Below are 23,551 nucleotides of genomic sequence, written 5' to 3' on the forward strand. Positions count from 1 at the left end.
TTTTGCAGCCTCAGGTCTTTTCTTTTCCCACAATGACATATTCATACCATTCTTTAAAAATTCTCTAGTACTGGAAGAAGAAATTGGTATTTCATAGTCTGTCGTCACTTCTAGGGCATTATCTGTAGTACCTTTTTTTTTTTTTTTTTTAAAGATTTGTTTTTATTTATACAAGAGCTGGGGTACAGGCCAGAATCGCGGGAGGGTGAGAGGATTTACCACAGACAGAGTGGGGAGCAGAACAGGCAGACGGACCGAAGGCACTGCTGAGGGGGAGCAGCAGGCGAGATAGGAGAGGTCTGGGATAGGAGAGAATGTGGGAATCTCCCTGGCAGGCTGGGAATCAAACCGGCACTGCGGAGGCTGCAGATAGCTTCGCAGCGCAGCACTCAACCCGCTGCGCCACTGGGGAGGCCCTTTATTACCTTCTTTTAAACATCTTTTTCTTTTAGGCTTTTGTCGTTGCATTTCATCTTCTAACTGTATTCATTGCTGTCTGATAATTTAGTTTTGTTTTCTCTATTCACATTCAGAGTCTAGTAAGAATCAGTGCTTAGTGAATACAGTGATGAACCTAAATTCTCCAGCCCTTACAGTGTTCACATGCCTGTTGAACATTATTGTTATCAAGCAGTTGAGTAGGTACAATTCAAAAGAAGAGAAATATGATTCCAATAAACTCTCAGTAAGTGAAAATCTAAAAATTGAGAGCTACTGGTCATGGATTTGACATGTATTTGAAAATAGAGAACCCAGGAGAGAGGGAACTAGGATCCACACATTGCTACCTTGCAATGGCCACAGTAGGGTGTTTTATCCCCACGAAGTATAACTATTGTTGTGGACTAAATTGTGTCTTACTTAAGTTCATGTGTGTTGCTGTTCTAATAATCTCTAGTACCTAGAATGTGACTGTATTTGGAGATAGGATCTTTACAGAGGTAATTAAGATTAAATGAATTCATTAAATACCAGCCCTAATCCAGTATGACTGGTATTCTTGTAAGAAGAGGAGTTTAGGACACAGACTTGGAGGGAGAAAACAGCCATTTATAAGCTAGGGAGTAAAGCCTCAGAAGAGTCCAAACTTGCAGACTCCTACTTTCCAGAACTGTGGCCTGTCAGTCATTGTTAACGGCAGCTCCAGCAAACTAATATAGCTCTTGTGGCTTTTGACTGCATTGCCCCAAAGATCTAGAAAACAGATGACTCTCTCATAGTAATTAGAAGATAATCAAGTGACAGTTTTAAAATGTCTACTCTAACTCTGCACTCCTTTCTGTTTGTTTCTTGACAAAGAGGGCTGGGTCTATTATAGACAGACCTTGATGTCAACTGTTAAGTATCTTAGATGGATATTATGTTAGAAAAACTGAGTTTTCCTCCTTTTGCATAGGGAAAAATCTAGTTCTTCCTGCCGTGTGTCTCCTTTACTACTTAGAGAGAGCACTTTACTTCTAAACACTTCCGGCCCCCAAATGTATAGACCTTCTTTCCTCCCTCCCTCCTGCCCCCAAACCCCTTTTACCCCAAGCAGTTCTCTGATACTAACTGGTCATATTTTAGTTTAACTCAATTCTAACAGTCTCTGCCTGGAGATAGCATCAGCTCCCACAGGTTGAAGACGCAGTCCAACAAAACTGCTCCAACCCTATTTCAGATGTCAGTCACGAGTAGTAGGCCAAAAGATAATTCATAAACAAAAGATGTTCTTAATGCTTTCATCACTTAGGAATATGCAAGGGTTTCAGAAGCCCTGTGTCAAAAAGCAATCTATTGTCTGATAGTTTTGATTAGAATTAAGAACATTATAAATATTGTCATTTGGGTTGAATTAACATCTAACCTTTAGTCAACTGGTATGTCTGCTAAGAATATGATCCCAACATATTAATTGGCACTCAGACATGGTATTGCATTATTGGCATAACTTTGTTTAAAGGAGTCTGAGATATGGTCTGTGTTTTAACTGTTGTCCCAGAAGAGTAGGAGGCAGTTGTATCTCTGGCAATTCACTGGCACAACGTTAGGCATTCTGGGGATAGAAATTGATGTTGGTAACTTTCTGGCCATAAGATGGGTTAGATTTTGAATCAGTTTTGAATAGCCATAGACTTTGTCAGACCTAAATTGGGAGGGTTTGTATCAAGAAATCCTTATTAGAGTGGTATTTATATTGGAAAAGTTTTGCCTCTAACTTACTGCATACCAGTATCTTGTGAAAAACAGACTCTTCTTACAGTATTTAGCAAAAAATGCTTCCACCTTTGTTTGAATATGTTCAGCAACAAGTTCACTACTGGAATTTGCAGCCGGTACTAATTCAGCCCTCTAGTCTTCCCGTGTTACTTCTGAGAGATTTTCTGTAGGCTTTTATGGCAAAGAATAGGTGTCCTTTGGGTTTCCTCCAAGAAAAACCTTGACATCTTTTGGCTCCTAGTAGTCATTCTGGGACACCTTGTTATCTAGACTTGTGTTATATGGGTGCTCTGAAAAGTGAGAATTGATCCAGATGCAGGAACCCAACAATTTAGACTACCACCACCACCGCCACACACACAAAATCTTATTTGATAACCTTTCTTTAGAGGGGCCTCTTGTAGCACCTCATGCCCTGGATTCCTGGATTCCTCAGGAGGAATAGTCAGTGCTTATCTTAATTATCTAAGGGACTAGGCTCAGTCCCTTTCCTGATCTTTGTAGGTAGGATAGATTTGGGGCTGGAGAGTTGTTCTGTTAAGGCACTCGCATACTAGAGTAAGATTCAGAGCCACAAATAATTTTCAATGATAGTTCTTGGCATAGATTATTTAATTTTGATGTTGTATCTTCAGGACAAATTCCTAGAATTGGGGTTGCAAAGTCAAAGAATAAATGCATATGTGGTTTTATTCAGTATTGTCCAGTTTCCCTCCATAGTGATTATACTATTTTTATATTTCCCCCTGTGGTATAAGAGAATTTGTATTTGTTCACAGCCTTACCAACAGAATGTATTGTCAAACTTTTGAATTTTTGCCACTCTAATATCTGAGGAGTGATACCTCAGAATGGCTAACTAAAAGTCAGACTAAAATGTTTCATAAAGATGAATACTTTATTCCCAAGCTTATATGGAAAGAATTAGTTTTCTGTCTTAGGAAACTGAGATAGATCCATCCATCCCTCCCTCCATCCATCTAACCACCTATCCATACTTCAATCCATCCCTCTCTCTTAGTAGAACAGGCCCAAATTCCCATTAGGAAAGTCACTAGCATGTGGTAGAAAGAGAATGCTTTTTATCTAATAAATGTTTAGCTTTTAGATAAATTTACCTCTATTTCAGCCATCCCCAGAAACTTGCAAGTGATTGCTCTGGATTTTAGTGAAATATTTTATTTAAAAATTGTAAGAATGGGCCTCCCCAGGTGGCGCAGCGGTAGAGCGCTGGGCTGCGAAGCTGCCTGCAGCCTCTGCACCGCCGGTTTGATCCCCGGCCACCAGCGAGGGTCCCACATGACGCGACAGACCTCTCCTGCCGTGCCCGCTGCTCCCCTTAGCAGTGTATTTCTTCGTCAGTCTGCCTGTTCTGTTCCCTGCTCTGGCTCTGGTGAATTCTCTCACCCTCCCGCGCTTCTTACTGTACCCAGTGCTTGTATAAATAAATAAATATTTTTCAAAAAATATAAATAAATAAGTAAAAATTGTAAGAATGGTTCAAAGACCCCCTCAACTCTTACCCCCCCCTTAAAAAAAACACCTGGGGTCAGTACAGGTGCAATCTGCAGCTAGTGTTTGTACAATCACAAGCTAAGGATGGGTTTTATATTTTTAAAGGTGTGTGCTACAGAGACCACCTATGGCCTATAAAACCTAAAATATTTATTTTCTGGCCCTTTACATAGAAAGTATTTACCAAACCTGTTTGGGAATCAGTTCCTAACATGACATAACCCCAGAATACTTTGATGTATACTTCCTGCAGAGACATTTTCCTAACTATAATGCTGCCATCAAAACCAGGAAATTAACATTGATAAATATCATCTAATTCATAAGTTTAATTCCTATTTCACCAGATATGCCAATAATGTCTTTTATAACAAAAGGATCTGTTTCGGGATCATGTGTTACAATTTTACTTTTTTTTAATTTTATTTGGATCAGTTCCATATTTTTTCTTTTCTTTTTTTAAAGTATAAATTCTAAGACTCCATTTTTTTTAAAGATTTTTTTTTTTTAAAGATTTATTTATTTATTTATACAAGCACTGGGTACAGTCAGAAGCGCGGGAGGGTGAGAGAATTCACCAGAGTCAGAGCGGAGAGCAGAGCAGGCAGACTGACGAAGTACACTGCTGAGGGGAGCAGCGGGCGGCATGAGAGGTCTGAGCGCCATGTGGGACCCTTACCCGGTGGCCGGGGATCGAACCAGCGCTGCAGAGGCTGCAGGCAGCTTTGCAGCCCAGCGCTCAACCGCTGCGCCACCGGGGAGGCCCTAAAGATTTTTTTTTTTATGCATACAAGAGCTGGGGTACAGACCAGAGTTGTGGAGGGGTGAGAGGATTCACCAGAAACAGAGTGGGAAACAGAACAGGCAGATCAACTGAAGTACACTGCTGAGGAGAGCAGCGGGCGAGTCAGGAGAGGTCTGCTGCACCATGTGGGTAGCTCCCTGGCTGGGGATTGAACTCATGCTGCAGTGGCTGAAGGCAAGCTTCATAGGTTGTGTCTTAACCCTTTGCGCCACCAGGGAGGCTCAGTTCCATCATATTTTCCCATAAACTTATGACAATTTTGAAGATCACAGGCCAAATGTTTGACAAAATGTCCTGATAATTCCTCAGAATTAGTTTCAGACTATGCTTTGTCACGGAAGAAAAGCTTTTCCTTTATCCTCTTAAGTGTAGTACTTGGGGGGCCTGTGAATTAAACTAACTAAAGGCAGATTAACAAGAGTAAAAGCATGCATTTTAAAATTAATATTTACATGCATAGACGTTCACAGGAAAAAAAAGGGACTTAAAGAAGTGGTTAGACGTAGAAGCTTATATACCTTTTTAACAAAGGAAAGGGAGTTTGGACTTTAAGGGATGATAAATTGTGGGGAAATAACTAGGAAATATTGGGGAGGGTAGTGGAAGATAAGGGCTATTTCAGTAAGGTCTGTCTATGCAGATGTATCATTGCTCTTCTCTCTGTGGTATACAGGAACACCTTCCCTTCAAGGAAATTTGCCTGGTTTTAGGCAGATAATAAGGCAGAGAACTCTTACTGCATCTGTTGACTCTCAGTTTCCCTCTGTTTAATCCCTTGGCCAAAGTAGCATTTTTTTGGATTCCCTTCAGCATCTTTGGCAGTAGCAGCATCTTTTGGCAGGATGATGTATTCCCCTCCATGCACCTGATGTGATACAGGCATCTATTTTGTCTCATTACTTTGAAATTAACCTTGATTACTTGATTAAGGTGGCGTCTGCGAGGTTTCTCTGCTGTAAAGTTGCTCTTTTCTTTCTAATTAGTGTTTTGAAGAATGGTTCTTGATACTATGTAACTATCACCATTTCTAATTACATCATTCTTTCTGTACTCATCAATTGTTTTAGCATTGTTAGGAGAGTTTACTCCACTCCTTTGCTTTTTCACTTCATTACATCAGCAGGAACTCAATGGGTTCTTATTTGGTGGGTTATAAGCTATTAAATTAACATCATATTTTTTTAAAGATTTATTTATTTATTTATACAAGCACTGGGTACAGTCAGAAGCGCGGGAGGGTGAAAGAATTCACCAGAGCCAGAGCGGGCAGCAGAGCAGGCAGAAGGACTGAAGTACACTGCTGAGGGGAGCAGCGGGCGGCAGGAGAGGTCTATGTGACATGTGCGACCCCTCCGGTGGCAGGGGAGCAGCTGGGGATCGAACCCGCGCTGCAGAGGCTGCAGGCAGCTTTGCAACCCAGCGCTCAACCGCTGTGCCACCGGGGAGGCCCTAACATCATATATTTTGATGTCTGTGGACTTCTAGTGAGTCCGAGACCTGGGACACGATGGTGAGGGAAATCAGACATGGGGGACTGTCATGTCTAGCATGCAGCAAATCTTTATTTTCTTAGTGCTCATTATATACTATTTTAATTGCAGCAGGTGTAACATCAAAGCATACCATATAATGATAACATGTATGAGTGATTAGTCTATTTTCTTACTATTATCTATTTACTTCAGACAGTAGGGTACCAGGTGGTTAGTTCTCACGCACATAATCTTATCCCCCCCTAGCCAGAGCCTGGGAAGTTTGCTCATTATTTTTGTTATTCTCAAACTGTGGAGATATACACAGGTCACTTCCAGGCTCTCAACACCAAGTCCTGTCACCCAGAGGTTTTCCTCCAAGACGCATGTATTTTCACATGCCTTAGAGACTCGGGTCAAGGCCCTTCTGCTCACTGCACAGGGTCTCTCCATTTTGTTATTCTCCGACTGTGGAGATGTAGAAGCCTGACACCACGCAGGTCACTTTCCAGGCTCTCAACAACCAAGTCCTGTCACTCAGAGGTTTTCTTCCAAGACTCATGTGTTTTCACATGCCTTCAGGACTCGGGTCAAGGCCCTACTGCTCACTACGTGGGGCGTCCTCCAATAGATGTCCAAATTATATCATATTTGGTCCCGAAGAATCACTTCATGCTGACTTCTGTCTTTTTTTTTTTTTTAAAGATTTATTTATTTATACAAGAACCAGGATACAGGCCAGATGTGCAGGAGGGTGAGAGGATTCACCAGAGACAGAGTGGGGAACAGAACAGGCAGACTGACTGAAATACACTGCTGAGGGGAGCAGCAGGTGAGCCAGGAGAGGTCTACTGTGCTATGTGGGTTGCAACCTGGCTGGCTGGGGATCGAACTCGTGCTGCAGAGGCTGCGATTGCTTCATGGTGTGGTGCTTAACCCCTTGCGCCACCAGGGAGGCCCAAAAATGCTATTTAAAAGTCAAGATAGGGAAGGCTGCTGATATTTGGGTTCATTGCTCCCAGAAAATGTATGCAACACATACATATATTTTCTGGTCTCTCTATATGAAAACCATAAGCTTACATTGATACTTCTACTACTAATTCTTCTTTTTTCCATTTCTAATTTGTAACACCCTTTTTTTGACAGTGAGATATCGGATTCCTGTTACCCTCAATATATTTACTTATCATTTCTTTCTCAATGTAACCAATCTCCCTTTGTAATAATTTACCTCTGTGTATGCCCTCCTCACATTGTTGGCTCTCCAACACCCTATGCGAAGAGAATTGTTATCACTGTTCTCTTCAAGCGGGCAACCTCTTATCCCTGTCAGTCTCTGACGTTCCTTGGGAAGCACCTTTCCCCCAACCTCCAACCATTTGACCACCATGATTACCTAATGGCTTCTAGACTTAAGTATTCAGGAAGGAAGGAGAGGAGGGGGAATTCACAAGTCCACTAAGTACATCAGATGCAGTCTCAGGCATCTACATAATTTCCTTGAAATAATTTTCTTAATACTATAAAATTCCCCAATGGTGTTATTCAGTGTTTATTTCTTATGTCTTTGAATTGTGTTACCATCACCATAATCTAAATGTAGAACATCTTCATGGCCCAAAAGTTACCTTTTGCCCATTTGCAGTTAATCTTATGCCTCCCACCCTTTGGTAACCATTGATTACAGTATAAATTTGCCTTTTCTGAACATTTCATATAAATAGAATCATATGCTTTGTAGTTTTGTGCTTCTGGCTTCTTTCATTAAGCTTAATGTTTTGAGGTTTATCCATATTGAGCACACACCAGTAATTCTTTCCTTTCCATTATATAGATAGACCACCTTTTGTTAGTTCATTCACAGGTTAATAGACATTCAGATTGTTTCCAGTTTGGGACTGTTTTGATTATAGCCATTCTATTGAATGCGTAGTCATAGCTTATTGTGGTTTTAGTTTGTATTTCCCTAATAAGTAATAACTGGAATGTCAGATTACTAACTATTTTTATGTTTTTCTGTGAACGGTTTATTCAGATATTTTGTGCATTAAATACTTCGTTTGTCTTATTACTGAGTTTTGACGTGTTTGTACATTTTAGATACAAGTCCTTTATCAGATACATGATTTGCAAATATTTTCTCTTGGTGTATATATTTCCATTTTTTAGGTTGCAGTCTTTTGAAGTGCCAAAGTTTAAAATTTTTTCTTTTATGGATCATGCTTTTGGTATCATATCTAAGAACTATTGTCTAACCTACACGTAGAAAGATTTTCTCTTCTATTTTCTTGTAGAAGTTTTTGCTTTTAGCACTTTAGGTAATTTAAAGTGCTAAAAGCACTTTATGATCCATCTAAGTTAATTTTTGTGTAAAGTATGAGATAAAGGTCAAAGGTTACTTTTTTTTAAATGTGGCTATCCATTTGTACTGATGTAATTTGTTAGAAAGACTATCCTTTCCCCATAATATTGATACCTTTGTTCAAATACATTTACCATATATGTTAATGGTACAGAAATGAGAGTACAGAAATAAATCACTAATTTGTATGCCTTAACTTGTGCTAATTCCACATTGTATTGATTAATGTAACTTTGTAGTAAGTTTTGAAATTAGATGGCATAATTCCTTCAGCTTTGTTCTGCTTTCAAAATTATTTTGTTTGTTGCGGTTGCTTTGCATTTCCACATAAATTTGAGGATCAGCTTGTTAATTTCTGCAGAAAAGCTTATTTGATAAGCATTGATAAGCACTGCTTTGAATTTCGAGATCATTTGGGGGGATAATTGTTACCTTGATAATTTTGAGTTTTCAAATACATGAACATGGGATGTCTCTACTTAGCTCCTCTTTAGCACTGTTTTGTGGTTTTTGGTGTTCAAGTCTTATTTTGTTAAATGTATTCCTTAGTACTTTGTTATTTCTATTACTATTGTGAGTGTAATATTTTTCTTTTTTTTTTCTTTTAAAGATTTATTTATGTATACAAGAGCTGGGGTACAGGCCAGAGATGCGGGGGATGAGAGGATTCACCAGAGACAGAGCGGGGAACAGATCAGGCAGGCTGACTGAAATACACTGCTGAGGGGAGCAGCGGGTGAGACAGGAGAGGTCTGCTTCGCCATGTGGGTTGCTCTTGGCTGGCCAGGGATCGAACTCATGCTGCAGAGGCTGCAGATTGCTTCATAGTGTGGTGCTTAACCCCTTGCGGCCACCAGGGAGGCCCTGGAATATTTTTCTTAATTTTGTTTTAAGATTGTTGCTAGGATATAGAAATAGTATGTAGGAAAGGTGACATTTGGATAAAGTCTTGAAGGAGGTAAGAAATTTTTGCTGTTGTATACTTGGGGAAAGGATATTCTAGGTAGAAGGACAATTATGTCTGTGTGAAATTAGCAACCTTTGGAAAGATTTGGGCAGATTAATGAAATCATCTGATTAATATTTTTTTTTAGATTTATTTATTTATTTATACAAGTACTGGGTACAGTCAGAAGCGCAGGAGTGCGAGAGAACCCACCAGAGCGGGGAACAGAATAGACATACTAATGAAATACACTGCTGAGGGGAGCAGCGGGCACAGCAGGAGAGGTCTGCGCGCCATGTGGGACCCTCGCTGGTGGCCGGGGATCAAACTGGAGCCGCAGAGGCCGCAGGCAGCTTTGCAGCCCAGCGCTCAACCACTGCACCACCAGGGGAGGCCCCATCTGATTAATATTTTAAAGTGCCATTGTGACTGTTTATGTTGAGAACAGACTGGGTATAAGAGACAAGAATAAACCAGAGAGACTAGGTAGGAGGCTATTGAAATGATCTAGGCAAGAGATAAATAATGGATTCATCTCCAAGCAGCACCCTTTATTGGCCAACATATCTGTAGTTTCTCAGTCTTTGCAGGGACATCACCTGGGTTGTTACTCTGAAATAACATTTGGAAGTGCTTGACCTTAAATGTCCCTAAATTCTTCTCTGTTTTATTCATCATGCTTGAGGAAATAAAAGTGGTCGCTCATTCTAAAGTGTGAAAGAAAGTGGCCGATTCTAACCAGTACTTAAATTCCTAAAGCAACTGGACTTCTGGAGCTGGGAAATTGGGGAACCTGAGGGGTTTGTAGGTTTGTATCTTATTTCATATCCTATATTATTTCAGTTTGGGGAGCAAACTAAGTAAATTTTGACAGCTTTTGCAAGAGGTTATATTTCTTGCATACTTTTAGGATCCTAGAGTAAAAGTATTTTTGAAGGCTGGAAACTTCTAAATAGGGCCACAATTCCACAGTTTCGCAGAGATTGCATAGTGTGCCTTAAGTCCTTGTTTTCCCTGTTCACTGAGCTGGCCATGGTGAAGCAAGTAAAAAAATGAAAATGCCAGGTCTTACTCCGAGTAACAAAATGTCTGGGATGATATTGTATAGCAGTCTGGTTAACCCCAGTTGTTGTAATAGGCCACAGGGAGGATCCAGTTTACCTGCCATCAGCTGAGTTAGTGTTCTTGACTCTGTAAACTTCCAGTACTTTCATCTGAGATGAAAGAATTAAGACCTGCCCCTTTATCTTCTAGGATCCTGGGGAAATGGCCAGAACCTGTTGAAATGGAAAAATTAGCCAGTTCCTTGTTTTGGATCTCAGCTGAGTCATGGCATCTGTACCAGGGTATCTGACCTTTTTTTCTCCCTGGCAGCTGTTGCAGATTTGCCAAGTAAGATTATGTGTACCTTCATAAAAAGGCATGTGGTCTAGAAATATGATCCTTAGTGTTTGGATTTCATCTTAAATTTTAAATAAGATCATAACAAATGAAATTGGAATCATTATCTCTCCCTATAGTTTCAAGGAATGTTAAGTTCTATTTAGAAGAAATTTTGACATAATAATTATACCTTATACTACAGCCCTGTCACCCAGATTGTACCCACTTGTCTCACAGTATACATGCCAGGTGTACAAGTATCCTCTTTTTATTTTAATCCTTGTAATAAATTATACTCATCCATCTAACAAATGTTTATTGAGAGACTGTCATGTGTCAGGAAGTGTTGTAGGCATTGAGGAACTCAGCAGTAAACAAAGTATGCAAAATTGCCGGCTCTCATAAAACTTAGATTCTAATGGGAAAAGAGACACTAAACAAAATGAATGTGCAGGCATTATTGAGAAAACATACCTGGGAAAGCAGGATAGAATGGCCAGGGAAAAATTCATTGAGAAGATAGTACTTGAGCAGTTATACCTGAAGGAAGTAAGGAAACAAGCTGAGGCCCTATAGGGGAAACATAGGCAAAAGAAATTTGTAAACTCCTGAAGGCAGTAGCATGCTTGGCATGTTCTAAACAATGTGAGGAAGCCAATATGATTGGAATTGAGTGAATAAAAGGAAAAGAGGTACTGGAGATTGAGAGCATGTAAAACCTTGTAGGGCATGGTAGGAACTTTGACATTTACCTCAGTGAGAAAAGGGGGAATTTTAAGATGAAGAGTGATTTTCATATTATTTATTGAGTTTTAATGATATATTGAGCTTTATTGGGATATGATTGATGTGTAATAAATTGTATATATTTTAAATATATGATTTGATGGATTTTGATACATGCGTCCACCTGGAAACCATTATAGGTCTGTCAAGATAATGAACATCATCCATAATTCTCAAAAGCTTCTCATACCCTTTTATTATACTCTGCCCCTGTCTCCTATTGGGGCAACCCCTAACCTGTTACAATAAATCAGTTAACATTTTCTTGAATTTTGTATAAATGTAATCATACAGTATTTATATATATTTAATATTTATTTTATATAATTCTTACATCATTTTTCATTTTTGCACAATGTATGCATTTTCATTTTGGTTATATTCCCCATACAATTGCACCCCCCCTTATTTTGACCCTAGTCCTTCCTCTACCCACCCTTCCCCCACCCCCAACGTAGTGTGTCTCTGGTTTATAGTTGCTTGTTGATTTTGATTTTTACTTTGTATTAATAAGTCTTTTTCCTGGTCCCTTATTTAGGTTTTGTAAATTCCTGCTATGAGTGAGACCATCTGGTATTTTTCATTTTCTTTCTGACTTATTTCGCTGAGCATGATCCCTTCTAGCTCCATCCATGTTGCTGCAAACTGCATGTGTTTATCTTTTTTGATTGCTGAGTAATATTCTATTGTGTATATGTACCACATCTTCTTGATCCAGTCATCTATTTTTGGGCACTTGGGTTGTTTCCATAGCTTGGCTATTGTAAATAGTGCTGCTATAAATATAGGGATGCATGGAATTAATGTTTCTGTGTCATTTAGGTCAATACCTAGGAGTGGAATTGCTGTATCATATGGAAGCTCTATCTTTAGTAGGTCAAGAAATCTCCACACAGTTCTCCATAGTGGTTGGACCAGTTTTCACTCCCACCAACAATGCAGGAGAGTTTTTTTTCCTCCACAACCTCGCCAACATTTGTTGTTGCTGGTTTTTTTTTAAATATGTGCCATTCTCACTGGTGTAAGATGGTATCTCATTGTAGTTTTGATTTGCATTTCCCTGATTACAAGTGATGTTGAATATTTTTTCATATGCCTGTTGGACATTTGCATTTCCTTTTTGGAGAAGTTTCTTTTTAGTTCTTCTGCCCATTTTTTGACTGGATTATTTTCTTTGTTTTTGTTGAGTCTCAGCACTTTGTCGATTTTTGTGATCAGTCCTTTATCATTAGTGTTGTGTGCAAAAATTTTCTCCCAGTCGGTGGGGTTTCTCTTTATTTTGGTTATTGTCTCTTTTGCTGTACAGAAGCTCTTTAATTTGATGTAGGCCCAGCTGTTGATCTTTGCCTTCACTGTCACTGCTTTGGGTGATGTATAGAAAATCCAGAAATAAACCCACAGATTTATGGTCTACTAATCTTTGACAAAGGAGCAAAGAATATGCACTGGAGCAAAGAAAGTTTGTTCAATAAATGGTGCTGGGAAAACTGGATCGCTACATGCAAAAGAATGAAGCTTGACTACTGCCTCACACCATGCACAAAAACCACCTCAAAATGGATTAAAGAACCAGACATAAGACCTGAAACCATAAAATACATAGAAGGAAATATAGGTGAAACACTACATGACATGCACCTCAAGTACAGTATATATTTTTTGCTGGTTACCTTCGTTCAGCACATTATTTTGAGATCCATTCATTATTTAAAGCATGTTTCATTCCTTTTTATTACCGCATAATATTCCATTGCATAGATCTATGATTTGTTTATCATTATCTATCAGTGAACATTTGGGGTGGTTTCTAGTTTTTGGCTGTCACAAATAAGAAACAGCATAGAGTTAGGTCCTGCTATTTTATCCATTCTGACCATTATTACCTTAAAGATATTTTAAAAACATTTATATCTCAGGTGACTATTGGTATAGTTGTGTTTAAATCTTTTTATCTTGCTATTCTTTTCTATTTGTCCCAACTGTATTTGTTCTTCCTTTCTTTTTCTGGTTTTCTTTTGGCTTGAGTATTTTTTAATGATCCTATTGTATTTCCTTTGTTCGCTTATTAATGATATTGTTTTTTTCTAGTAATTGCTTTATTATTTATAATATAAAATCTTAACTTACCACAGTTTACCTTGATATGATACTATATCAGATCACATTTAATATTAAGAGCATCACAACAGTATACCACATATTTTGTTTCTTCCCTCCCTAGCTTGGTGCTATTGCTGTTCTATATTTTGTGTCTATAGATGTCTAAACCCCTCTGTAACTTATTTTTCCTTAAAAACTCAGTTATCTTACATAAATATAAAACAAGTGATGTATATACGTGGAGATAAACACACACACATTTTCTATTTCTGGTGCTTTTCTTTCCCTTATATAGGTCCAGATTTCCATCTGTATCATGTACCTTCTACTTAAGGACTTCCTTTAACATTTATTATAGTGCAGGGCTACTGGTAATGAATTATTTCAGCTTTTTATGTCTGGAAAAGTCTTTTTGAGTCTTTGAAACCTATATTTGCTTTAGGTTTAATGCTTGAAGATGATTTTGTCTTCTGACTTTTATCTTTTTCTGTGAGAAGTCAGACATTATTCTGTGTTGCATAGTTTTTCTATCTGGCTGCTTTTAAGATTTTCTTATAATCACCAGCTTTAAGTAATTTTGTTATATTGTGCTTTGGTGTACTTTTCTCCATTTTTCTAGTGCTTAGGGTTTCATTGAACCTTTTGGGTCTGTGAGTTTTTAATGTTCAAATTTGGAATTTTAATAAATTATTTCTTATATTATCTTTTTTTAAAGATTTATTTATTTATGTGTACAAGAGCTGGGGTACAGGCCAGAGATGCGGGGGTGAGAGAATTCACCAGAGACAGAGTGGGAAACAGACAGGCAGACTAACCGAAGTATACTGCTGAGGGGAACAGCGGGCGAGTCAGGAGAGCTCTGCTGCGCTGGGGATCGAACTCGTGCTGCAGAGTCTGTGGATTGCTTCATAGTGCGGTGCTTAACCCCTTGCAACACCAGGGAGGCCCCCTCTTATAGTATCTTTTCTATTTTTCCTCTTAGGGACTCAACTATATGTTTAGTCTGCTTGAGGTTGTCCCATAGCTCACTGCTGCTTTTTCCACTTTTAAAAATTCTTTTTTCTCTGTTTCATTTTGCTTAGTTTCTCTTGCTGTATCTAGTTTCACTTATTTTCTTCTGTAGTGCCTTAGCTATTAACATCATGCAGTTTCGTTTTAATCATGTAGTCTGCTACTGCTTTAATCTCCAAAAATCCTATTTGGAGTTTTTAAAATATCATCTATCTATAGGGCCTTTCTTGTGGCACAAGGGGGTGAATCTCAGCACTATGAAACTATCCACAGCCACTGCAACATGAGTTCAATCCCCAACCAGGGAGCTAACCCACATGGCACAGCAGACCTCTCCTGTCATGGCCTCTGCTCCCCTCATTAGTGTATTTCAGTCAGCCCACCTGTTTTCCTCCCCACTCTGTCTCTGGTGAATCCTCTCACACACACCCCTTTTCCCCCTGCACCTCTGGCCTACACCCCAGCTCTTGTATGCATAAATAAATAAAATGAGTCTTTTTAAAAAATCATCTATGTTCCCTATGTTTCCTATGTCTTACTGAAAACTATATGGAATATAATTAGAACAATTTCAGGTATTCTACTATTTCTATCATCTGTCATTTCTGGATCTATTGATTTCTTCCCAATCCTCATTATGGGTTGTATTTTGTGGGGTTTTTTTCCCATGCCTTTTAATATTTTATTACATGCATAACCCTGTGAATTTGACCCTATTGCATGCTAGATATTTTGTATTTCTTTCAGTATTCTCAAGGCTTGTTCTGGGATGAAGTTAATTTGAAGGAGTTTGATGTCTTTTAAATTTTGATAGGTGGGACCAGAGCAACATTTGGGGATAATTTTCCCTTACTGGAGATTATAAGGTTTTTTCCCCCTTGACCGGTGGAAATACAAATATTTCCAGCCCCGTGTAAACACCAGGAATGTTGCTTCTATTCCTTTTTTGGGTAATTTCCTCAACTGAGGGAGACCACCAGGCTCTGTGTGGGTCACCCCCTCCCTATGCTATTGCTAAGAAGTCTTTCTAGATAGTAAGCTCAGACAAACCATAGAACTTACCTTGTTTGTTTTCCTTCTCTTAATGATCATTGTTCAGCGTTGCTTTGTTGTCCAATGTCTGAAACTGTTTGTCTGGCTTATTAGTTGTATGATGTGAGATGGTAAATCTATTCCATGGTGGGTAAAAGTGGAAGTCTTTTCTATTTATATTTGTTAAATATAAATTATTAAATTAATATTTAAAGTATTATTAATTTAACATAAATTATATTATAAATTATTAAATTTATATTTTATAAATTCTGATTTATATTTTGATGAGGACAGATTTGTAAAAGAACTTAAGTGGAAGCATGTATACTAATGAGAGGAAGCTATTTCAGTTAATTTAGTTGAGAATGATGGTAGCTTAGTCCATGGTGGTAATGGTGAAAGAAGGGAGAAATACAGATCTTCTAATTCCAAAGCCCTGTTTCTTTCTACTGTACTACAGTGACACTATGACTGTGCATAGTAGTATAAGACATAAGTGCTGAATGAGTTCAAAGAAAGTAGATCTCTTCCTACTTGAATGAATAAAGGAGAATTCACATAAAACCTCATTTGAGCTATGGTTCCTAAAAAAAAAAATGGGTTAAGCTGGTAAGTCAAGGAGGGGGGATATACCTATTGAGGGAAGTATTATGAGCCAAAGTACAGAAGACTTTGGGATATCTTTCTACTGAGGATTCCCTTGGTCTGGGTAAGACTTCTAAGTGTGAATGTGACTTCATATGTATATTCTGTAAAAATTCTCCTGTTCAAAAGCAAAGAGTCTAAAGATGACTTTCTTGAAATTATTTATATCTTATTTACCCTTAAGACAAGGGATTGAATAAGTACAAGTATTTCTCTTTAAGAAAACCCAAAAGACTGGGGAGGAGGAGGGAGAGGGATCAGAGGGAGGGAGGGAGGAGCACAGGGGACTGATAGCGCACAGGTACATTGATGAAGGAAATTCTATGGGGACAACAACTGAGGGGGTGGGGGGAAGCAAATGTTGTTTAAAAATGAACAATGATGGGGCCTCCCCTGTGGCGCAGCGGTTGAGCTCTGGGTTGTGAGGCTGCCCGCGGCCTCTGCGGCACCGGTTCGGTCCCCGGCTGCTCCGGCTGCTCCCCGGCCACCGGAGAATGCTTCTGTCCTTCTGCCAGCTCTGCTTCCCGCTCTGGGTCTGGTGATTTCTCTCGCCTCTGGCGCTTCTGACTGTACCCAGTGCTTGTATAAATAAATCAAAAAATAAATCTTAAAAAATATTTATTTAAAAAAAAATGAACAATGATGTAAAAAATTTTAAAAATTAATTAAAAAAAGAAAACCCAAAAGCTAAGAACCTTAAATAAGAAAAAATAGATTCTTTACAGTAGGATTAATTTGAATGACTGTGGTAAGCAGTTTGAATTAGAAGCTAGTAGGGATTTTTAGTAAGGAATACACATGATCTCATCTGTAGTTTTATTGATTTTTTTTTTTAGATTTATTTATTTTATACAAGAACCGGGGTACAGACCAGATGCGTGGGAGGGTGAGAGGATTCACCAGAGACAGAGTGGGGAACAGAACAGGCAGACTGACGAAATACACTGCTGAGGGGAGCAGCGGGCATGACAGGAGAGGTCTCCCGTGGCAAGTGGGACCCTCACCGGCCAGCCAGATTTAACCAGCGCTGCAGAGGCTTCGGACAGCTTCACTGCGGGGCGCTCAACCACCTGCACCACCAGGGGAGGCCCTCATCTGTGGTTTTAAATATTTGGTTAATTGGTGAAGAAAAGACTGATGGGGACAGGGAATGGGGAGGAAGAACCAAAGTGAAATGAAATGATGATCATTCAGGAATCTTTTGAAGTAGTAGTAGTGGTTGAGGTAATAAGATTTGTTTGGACTCAGGATTTATTTTGAAGGTATATGCTACAGAATTTGCTAATTGTTTTGGATGTAGGTATGAAGAAAAGAGAAGATTCAATATTTGATTGACAAGTTTTTGCCTGAGCATCTGGATGAATGGTGGTGCATAGTATTGATACAGATACAACTTATGGAGCAGTAGCAGGTTTTAGAGAGAAATTCAGGAGCTCTATTTTGGAAATGTTAAGTTTGAGATGACTTATTATTATTATTTTTTTTTATAGAGGCATGTTTTCTTTCTTTCTTTCTTTATTTGTTTGTTTTTGTTTATACATGCACTGGGTACAGTCAGAAGCGCGGGAGGGTGAGAGAATTCACCAGAGCCAGAGCGGGGAGCAGAGCAGGCAGAAGGACCGAAGCACACTGCTGAGGGGAGCAGCGGGCGGCAGGAGAGGTCTGCGCGCCATGTGGGACCCTCCTCTGGTGGCCGGGGAGCAGCCGGGGATCGAACTGGCGCCGCAGAGGCCGCGGGCAGCTTCGCAACCCAGCGCTCAACCGCTGCGCCACCGGGGAGGCCCTTATTATTTTTTTAAAGATTTATTTATTTTTATACAAGTACCGGGGTACAGGCCAGATGCACGGGAGGGTGAGAGGATTTACTGGAGACAGAGTGGGGAACAGAACAGGCAGACTGAAGAAATACACTGCTGAGGGGAGCAGTGGGTGAGACAGGAGAGGTCTGCTTTGCCATGGGAGATTCTCACCAGCCAGCTGGGCTCGAACCTGCACTGCAGATGCTGCAGATAGATTCACAGTGCGGCGCTCAACTGCCTGCGCCACCAGGGAGGCCCTGAGATGCCTTTTAAACATCCAAGTGGAGATGTGAGGCATTTGGATATATAAGTCTCAAACTTGGAGGAGAGACAGAATTAGTAATAAAAAGCTGGGTATCGTTACCATCATAGATATAAAGTTATGAAACTGAAAAAAAATTAAGGGAGTGAATGTAGGAAGATAAGAAAAGATATTTCAGCTCAGATTTGAGCCCCATAATGTACTGAATCATTTAGAGGCCAGGAAGGCAAGGAACTAACAATGGTGAATAAAATTTAGTGAACCACTACTAAGATTGGAGGAAAACCAGGAAAATGTCTAGAAAATAAAGAAGCATTTCAAGTAACGTTATGTAGATAATTAGATTGAACAGAGGAAACCATCATTAAAAAAAGGCATAATATATAACACTACTTATAGGAAAATCATCAAAATAAAAGTAATAAATTGTGTGATAGAAGAAAGGGGTTGGGGAATAGGGAATTGACTGGAGAGAGACACATGGGAACTCTCTGGAGTAATAAAGTTTTTCTGATTTATGTTTAGATGTTGTTATATGGTTGTATACAATTATCAGGGTTCATTGAACAGAACACTGAAGATATATGTATTTTATTAAGTGTGAATTATATTCCAATTTTTTAAAAAAGAATTGTAACTGTCAAATGATGTTGAGAGGTTACTTAAAATAAGGACTGCGCACTGATTATTGTTGATGGTGAGCTTGATAATAGTGGTTTCCATGGCAAGAGTGGGCTAGGAAGAAATGAGGAAATGAACATGATTGGTTTCCTAAACAGGCGAGCGAAGAAATGGGCAAGTCAGGGAAGTTCCATAAAAATTTTTATTTTTTTAAAGGTGGAAGAAATGACAGCATGTTTTTTAGATGATAAGAATGATCCAGTAGAAAATAGAAACTTTTTGCACAGGAGAGAGGGAGGAAGGGCAGTGTGGGTGAAGCCTTCATTTAATGAGGTGTCCGGGGAGCTCACTTTGATAGGAACCTGGGAAGGCAGAGAATATATATACAGTAAGTAAGCTAGTACTTAAAAAAAAAAAAACCCAGAAATTTATTGCGTGACTGCTGAAATCCTTAAGATGAACTGCATGCTGCAACAGCGGCCCTCTTGGGTTTAGGTGTTGTTCCTTTGTGGAATCCATGCCTATATTTGCGATATACAATTTTTAGGTGCCTCATTTGACCAGTCCCGGTGGTATTTCATCTTTTAGCCTTGGCACTCCAGTTACACTTGCTGCAGGTCGACTTCTGAAGGTGGTAGGCCTTAGAGCCACAGCGGCAGCACAAGGTGTGCGTCTTACTGCGACGCTTTCCGAACGATGACGTCTCTTTCGTCATTTTGCTCCTGTGGCCAGGAACAAAGAGCTAGCTAGTACATTTTTGTAACATGAATATGTAGTGCTAATTTTTGCTCCTATTTGAGTGAAAACCAGAGTCAGCAGAGAAGAGTGAGATTGGGGGAATTTTGTGTAGTGTTAGAAGTTTGGGGACCAGATGGGTATCAGGTGTCTTGGGCAGGGAGAGAGAGAGAGAACATACTGCCTAGGTGAACATAGTATGGTTCACAGGATCCACTTGATATTTAGCATTATAAATATCAAGCGATACCAGTCAGCATGATTTTAGGTTTTTCTTCAGTCACATTCAACTGTCCAACTGCCCAACTTCAGCTGAACAATACATGGAAAGCTGGGTTTAACAGTTTGGGGTTTCACCACAACTGTGGTTTGGGTGGGGAGTGGTAAGGTTTCAATTAGAGCTGGAACTGAAAGTGGATGCTCAGGAAAGGAATGGAATTGAGGAGATAGGGAGTTTTCTGGGTGTTTTTTTTTTGTTTGTTTTTTTGTTTTTTTGTTTTTTGAGGATCAAGTTGTAGAGGAGACAAATTCAAGAATGGGAGACATGGATATTTGTTGGTGATTGAGAAATTGAAGGGTGTGTGAGATATGATTAGTCTGGTGATTTATTAGGAAAGGTGGAGTTTTGTTTTTTTTTGTTCAAGATTATTCATGCATACAAGAACTGGGGTACAGGCCAAATGTGTGGGAGGGTAAGAGGATTCATCAGCAACAGAGCGGGGAACAGAACAGGCAGACTGACTGAAATACACTGCTGAAATACACTGCCATGTGGGTTGCTCCCTGGCTGGCTGGGATTGAATCGCGTTGCATCAGCTGTGGACAGCTTCACAGGGCTGCACTCAACCGCCTGCGCCACCAGGGAGGCCCAAGGTGGAATATTTCTGATCATAATGTTGTTCTTGAGTTTAACCTCAATTCTTCCAGTGGTTTCTCATCACATTCATAATAGTTCTTTGCAGCACTATACCAACCCTACAGTCTGGCTGTGACCTAACCCTGTAGCTTCTATAACCTACTTCTTTGCATACCATTTCCCCTCCTACCACCTTCTCTAATTCTTTGCTATTTCTTGAATATTTTGTCTCTGTCTATGTTTCTGTTTCTCTTCTTCAAAGCACTGTTTACTCTAGTTTGAGAATAGAGACTATCTCCTGTTTCCTAGCATGTATCCCTAACACCTAGAACAGTATCTGGAGCATAATAGGTGCTCAGTGAATGTTGGTTTGGATTAACATAAATCACAAGCTTCCCTAATGCCTTTTAAAAAAGGACTGACTTTTTTGTTTTGGTGCCTTTTTAAAAACATTGAAGTAAACTTATAAGATAGACTGATATTCAAATAAATTGACATAGACTTGAGTAGAAGTTGTCGAATAAAATGACTTCTCATCATGATTTAGTTTTCTACAAGAAAAAGTCCCATAGAATGGAAAGTTTACATCTTAGAAGTAATGCAGGCCTGTTCTTAAATTTATGGTGAAATGAGAATAGTACGTTTATTAGATATTTAAAAATAAATTTCATGTTTTGGCAAAAACAAGTTTTATGAGGTGAGAATATTTTTGGTTTGCATTTTTTGCTTTCTAAATCAAATTTGTGATGGTTGTCTTCATTAGGTACCCTAACTGAATTGGTCAGTTCAATTTAAAAAGGTATACTGGGGGGGCCTCCCCGGTGGCACAGCAGATTGTGCGCAGTGCTGTGAAGCTGTCCACAGCCTCTGCAGCGCTTGTTCGATTCCCAGTGGGCCGGGGAGATTCCCACATGTTGCAGCAGACCTCTCCTGACTCACCCGCTGCTCCCCTCAGCAATGTATTTCGGTCCTTCTGCCTGTTCTGCTCCCATCTCTGTCTCTGGTGAATTCTCTCACCCTCCTGTGCCTCTGACCTGTACCCCAGCCCTTGTATAAATAAATAAGTCTTTTAAAAAAAAAAACCTGAAAAAAAAAAGAAAAGAGGTATACTGGGGCCTCCCTGGTGGCGCAAGGGGGTAAGCACTATGAAGCTATTGCTATCCACAGGCTCTGCAGAAACAGTTCAATCCCAGACGGCCAGGGAGCTACCCACATGGTGTAGCAGACCTCTCCTGTCTCGCCCGCTGCTCCCTTCAGCAGTGTATTTCAGTCAGTCTACCTATTCTGTTCCCCACTCTGTCTCTGGTGACTCCTCTTACCCCACACACCTTTGGCCTGTACCCCAGTTCTTGTATGCATAAATAAATAAATCTTAAAAAAAAAAAGTATACTTCTCAGCCTGTGGAATGGTGTCACTGTTTTGTTCATAAGTAGCTATTCAGGTTCTCTGGACCCATGGTGTGCTCCTGTTATAACTGACATTATGTTTTCATTACAGTTGTCGGACAAGTAACCGCAAGAGCTTGATTGTGACCTCTAGCACATCACCTACACTGCCACGGCCTCACTCACCACTCCATGGTCATGCAGGTGAGTGCTTGAAAGTTAAGAAAGGTAGAATGAAAAAAATAGCCACAGATGCCTGTTTTCTCTCCCACCTCTCACTTTGTGTAGTTCAATACATTATTTTGTTACTTTACTATACTTAGCATATAGAGTTCAAGAACATGGTTTCCCATAGAAAGCATGCACCAGTTATTTTGGGCCATGTGATAAGGTTTTCATTAATACTTTGTCCTACCATGTCCAAGGATCAGGGCTTACAGCGGTAGATTTCTGTCTCACTGGGACTTCTGCTAATTTTCCCTCTATTTGAACAGGAGTTGACAAAAATGAGAGGAATATTTGCTTCACATTGATAATGATTTCATATATTGGAACTGAAGCAAATTATCTCATGTATTCAGACTTAGCTCCATCTGGAATATGGATTCCTTCAACAATATAAGGACTGACTTACTTGACTCTGAGCGAGGAATATATAAAAATTATGACACAGAAGACCTCACTCGAGTTAGCCTCTTATTTTGGCTTAGATGCTTTTTGCATCACGGGACAACCATAGGAGGAAATTCAGGTTTGCTGAAACAGGGTTGCTGCGCTGCTATACTGTTCATTGCAACACCATTTATATGGAAGTTTCAAACCCAAGGTAGTGGAAATGGAGCAGGCTTGAAACCAATAGAAGCCAGAAGCTTTTTAGAGCTTGATGTCTGGGTTTGGTTAGCCATGGACCTTGGCCGTTGTTGAGTGATAAAAGAGTACCAAAATAGCATAACATTTTGGCATCAAGCCAAATTAGATTGTTCCATTCACCTGGGTTTTGTCTCCTGGTTCAAAGCTTACCGTCTTTGGAGGGAGAACGTGAGGGTGCATGTGTAGTAGTTGTCTGAGGGCCCTGAGAGTCTGGTGATTCTGAAATTGACCTTTGTCCTTGAGAAAGGGTCTTACTTGACTTGGCTCAGACCGTCAGATCCTTGGCTCAGATCCATACGTACATGGCGCTTTTCCAAGCAGCAAGAAAACAGCAATAATGTTCACATTAGAGGACACCATGAAGGGCACAGGGTGACAAGGGAATTGAAGACATATCTGACTTTTAAAGCAAAATTCTCACTTTGATATTTTGATAAAGTATAACATGTATTCGCCATTACTTAATACTTAGTAATACTAATGTTAAATACTTAGACCTAGTACAGTACTAAGTATATTTGTATACATACACACCTACAAAGGTATCTGCATTTGTAGTCTCATGCAAAATAGATTCATTGCTCTAAAAATACTCTATTCTACCTCTAATACTCTCTATTCCACCTGTTCATCGCTCTCTCCCCACAACCCCTGCAACCACTTATCTTTTCACTCTCTGTAGTTTTACCTTTTCCAGAATGTCATATCGTTGGAATCATGCAATATGTAGTCTTTTCAGAAAGGCTTCTTAAACTTAGTA

General features: G+C 39.6%; 1 protein-coding gene and 1 pseudogene across 3 annotated transcripts in view; one reads left to right on the plus strand and one right to left on the minus strand.

Moving 5' to 3' along the window:
* The window catches only part of MAST2 (microtubule associated serine/threonine kinase 2), a 138,134-nt gene that overhangs the window by 75,393 nt on the left and 39,190 nt on the right, over positions 1 to 23,551 (plus strand). For all 3 annotated transcript variants that reach the window (XM_037500978.2, XM_037500979.2, XM_037500981.2), the window contains one exon: positions 22,034 to 22,125. In XM_037500978.2, coding sequence (XP_037356875.1) covers positions 22,034 to 22,125 — 92 coding nt within the window. The remainder of the gene's footprint in view (positions 1 to 22,033; positions 22,126 to 23,551) is intronic.
* LOC119237026 (60S ribosomal protein L37-like) lies at positions 19,396 to 19,659 on the minus strand (annotated as a pseudogene).

Source organism: Talpa occidentalis, unplaced genomic scaffold, assembly GCF_014898055.3.
Source record: "Talpa occidentalis isolate TD23 unplaced genomic scaffold, MPIMG_talOcc4v2.1 talOcc4.9, whole genome shotgun sequence".
NCBI lineage: Eukaryota > Metazoa > Chordata > Mammalia > Eulipotyphla > Talpidae > Talpa > Talpa occidentalis.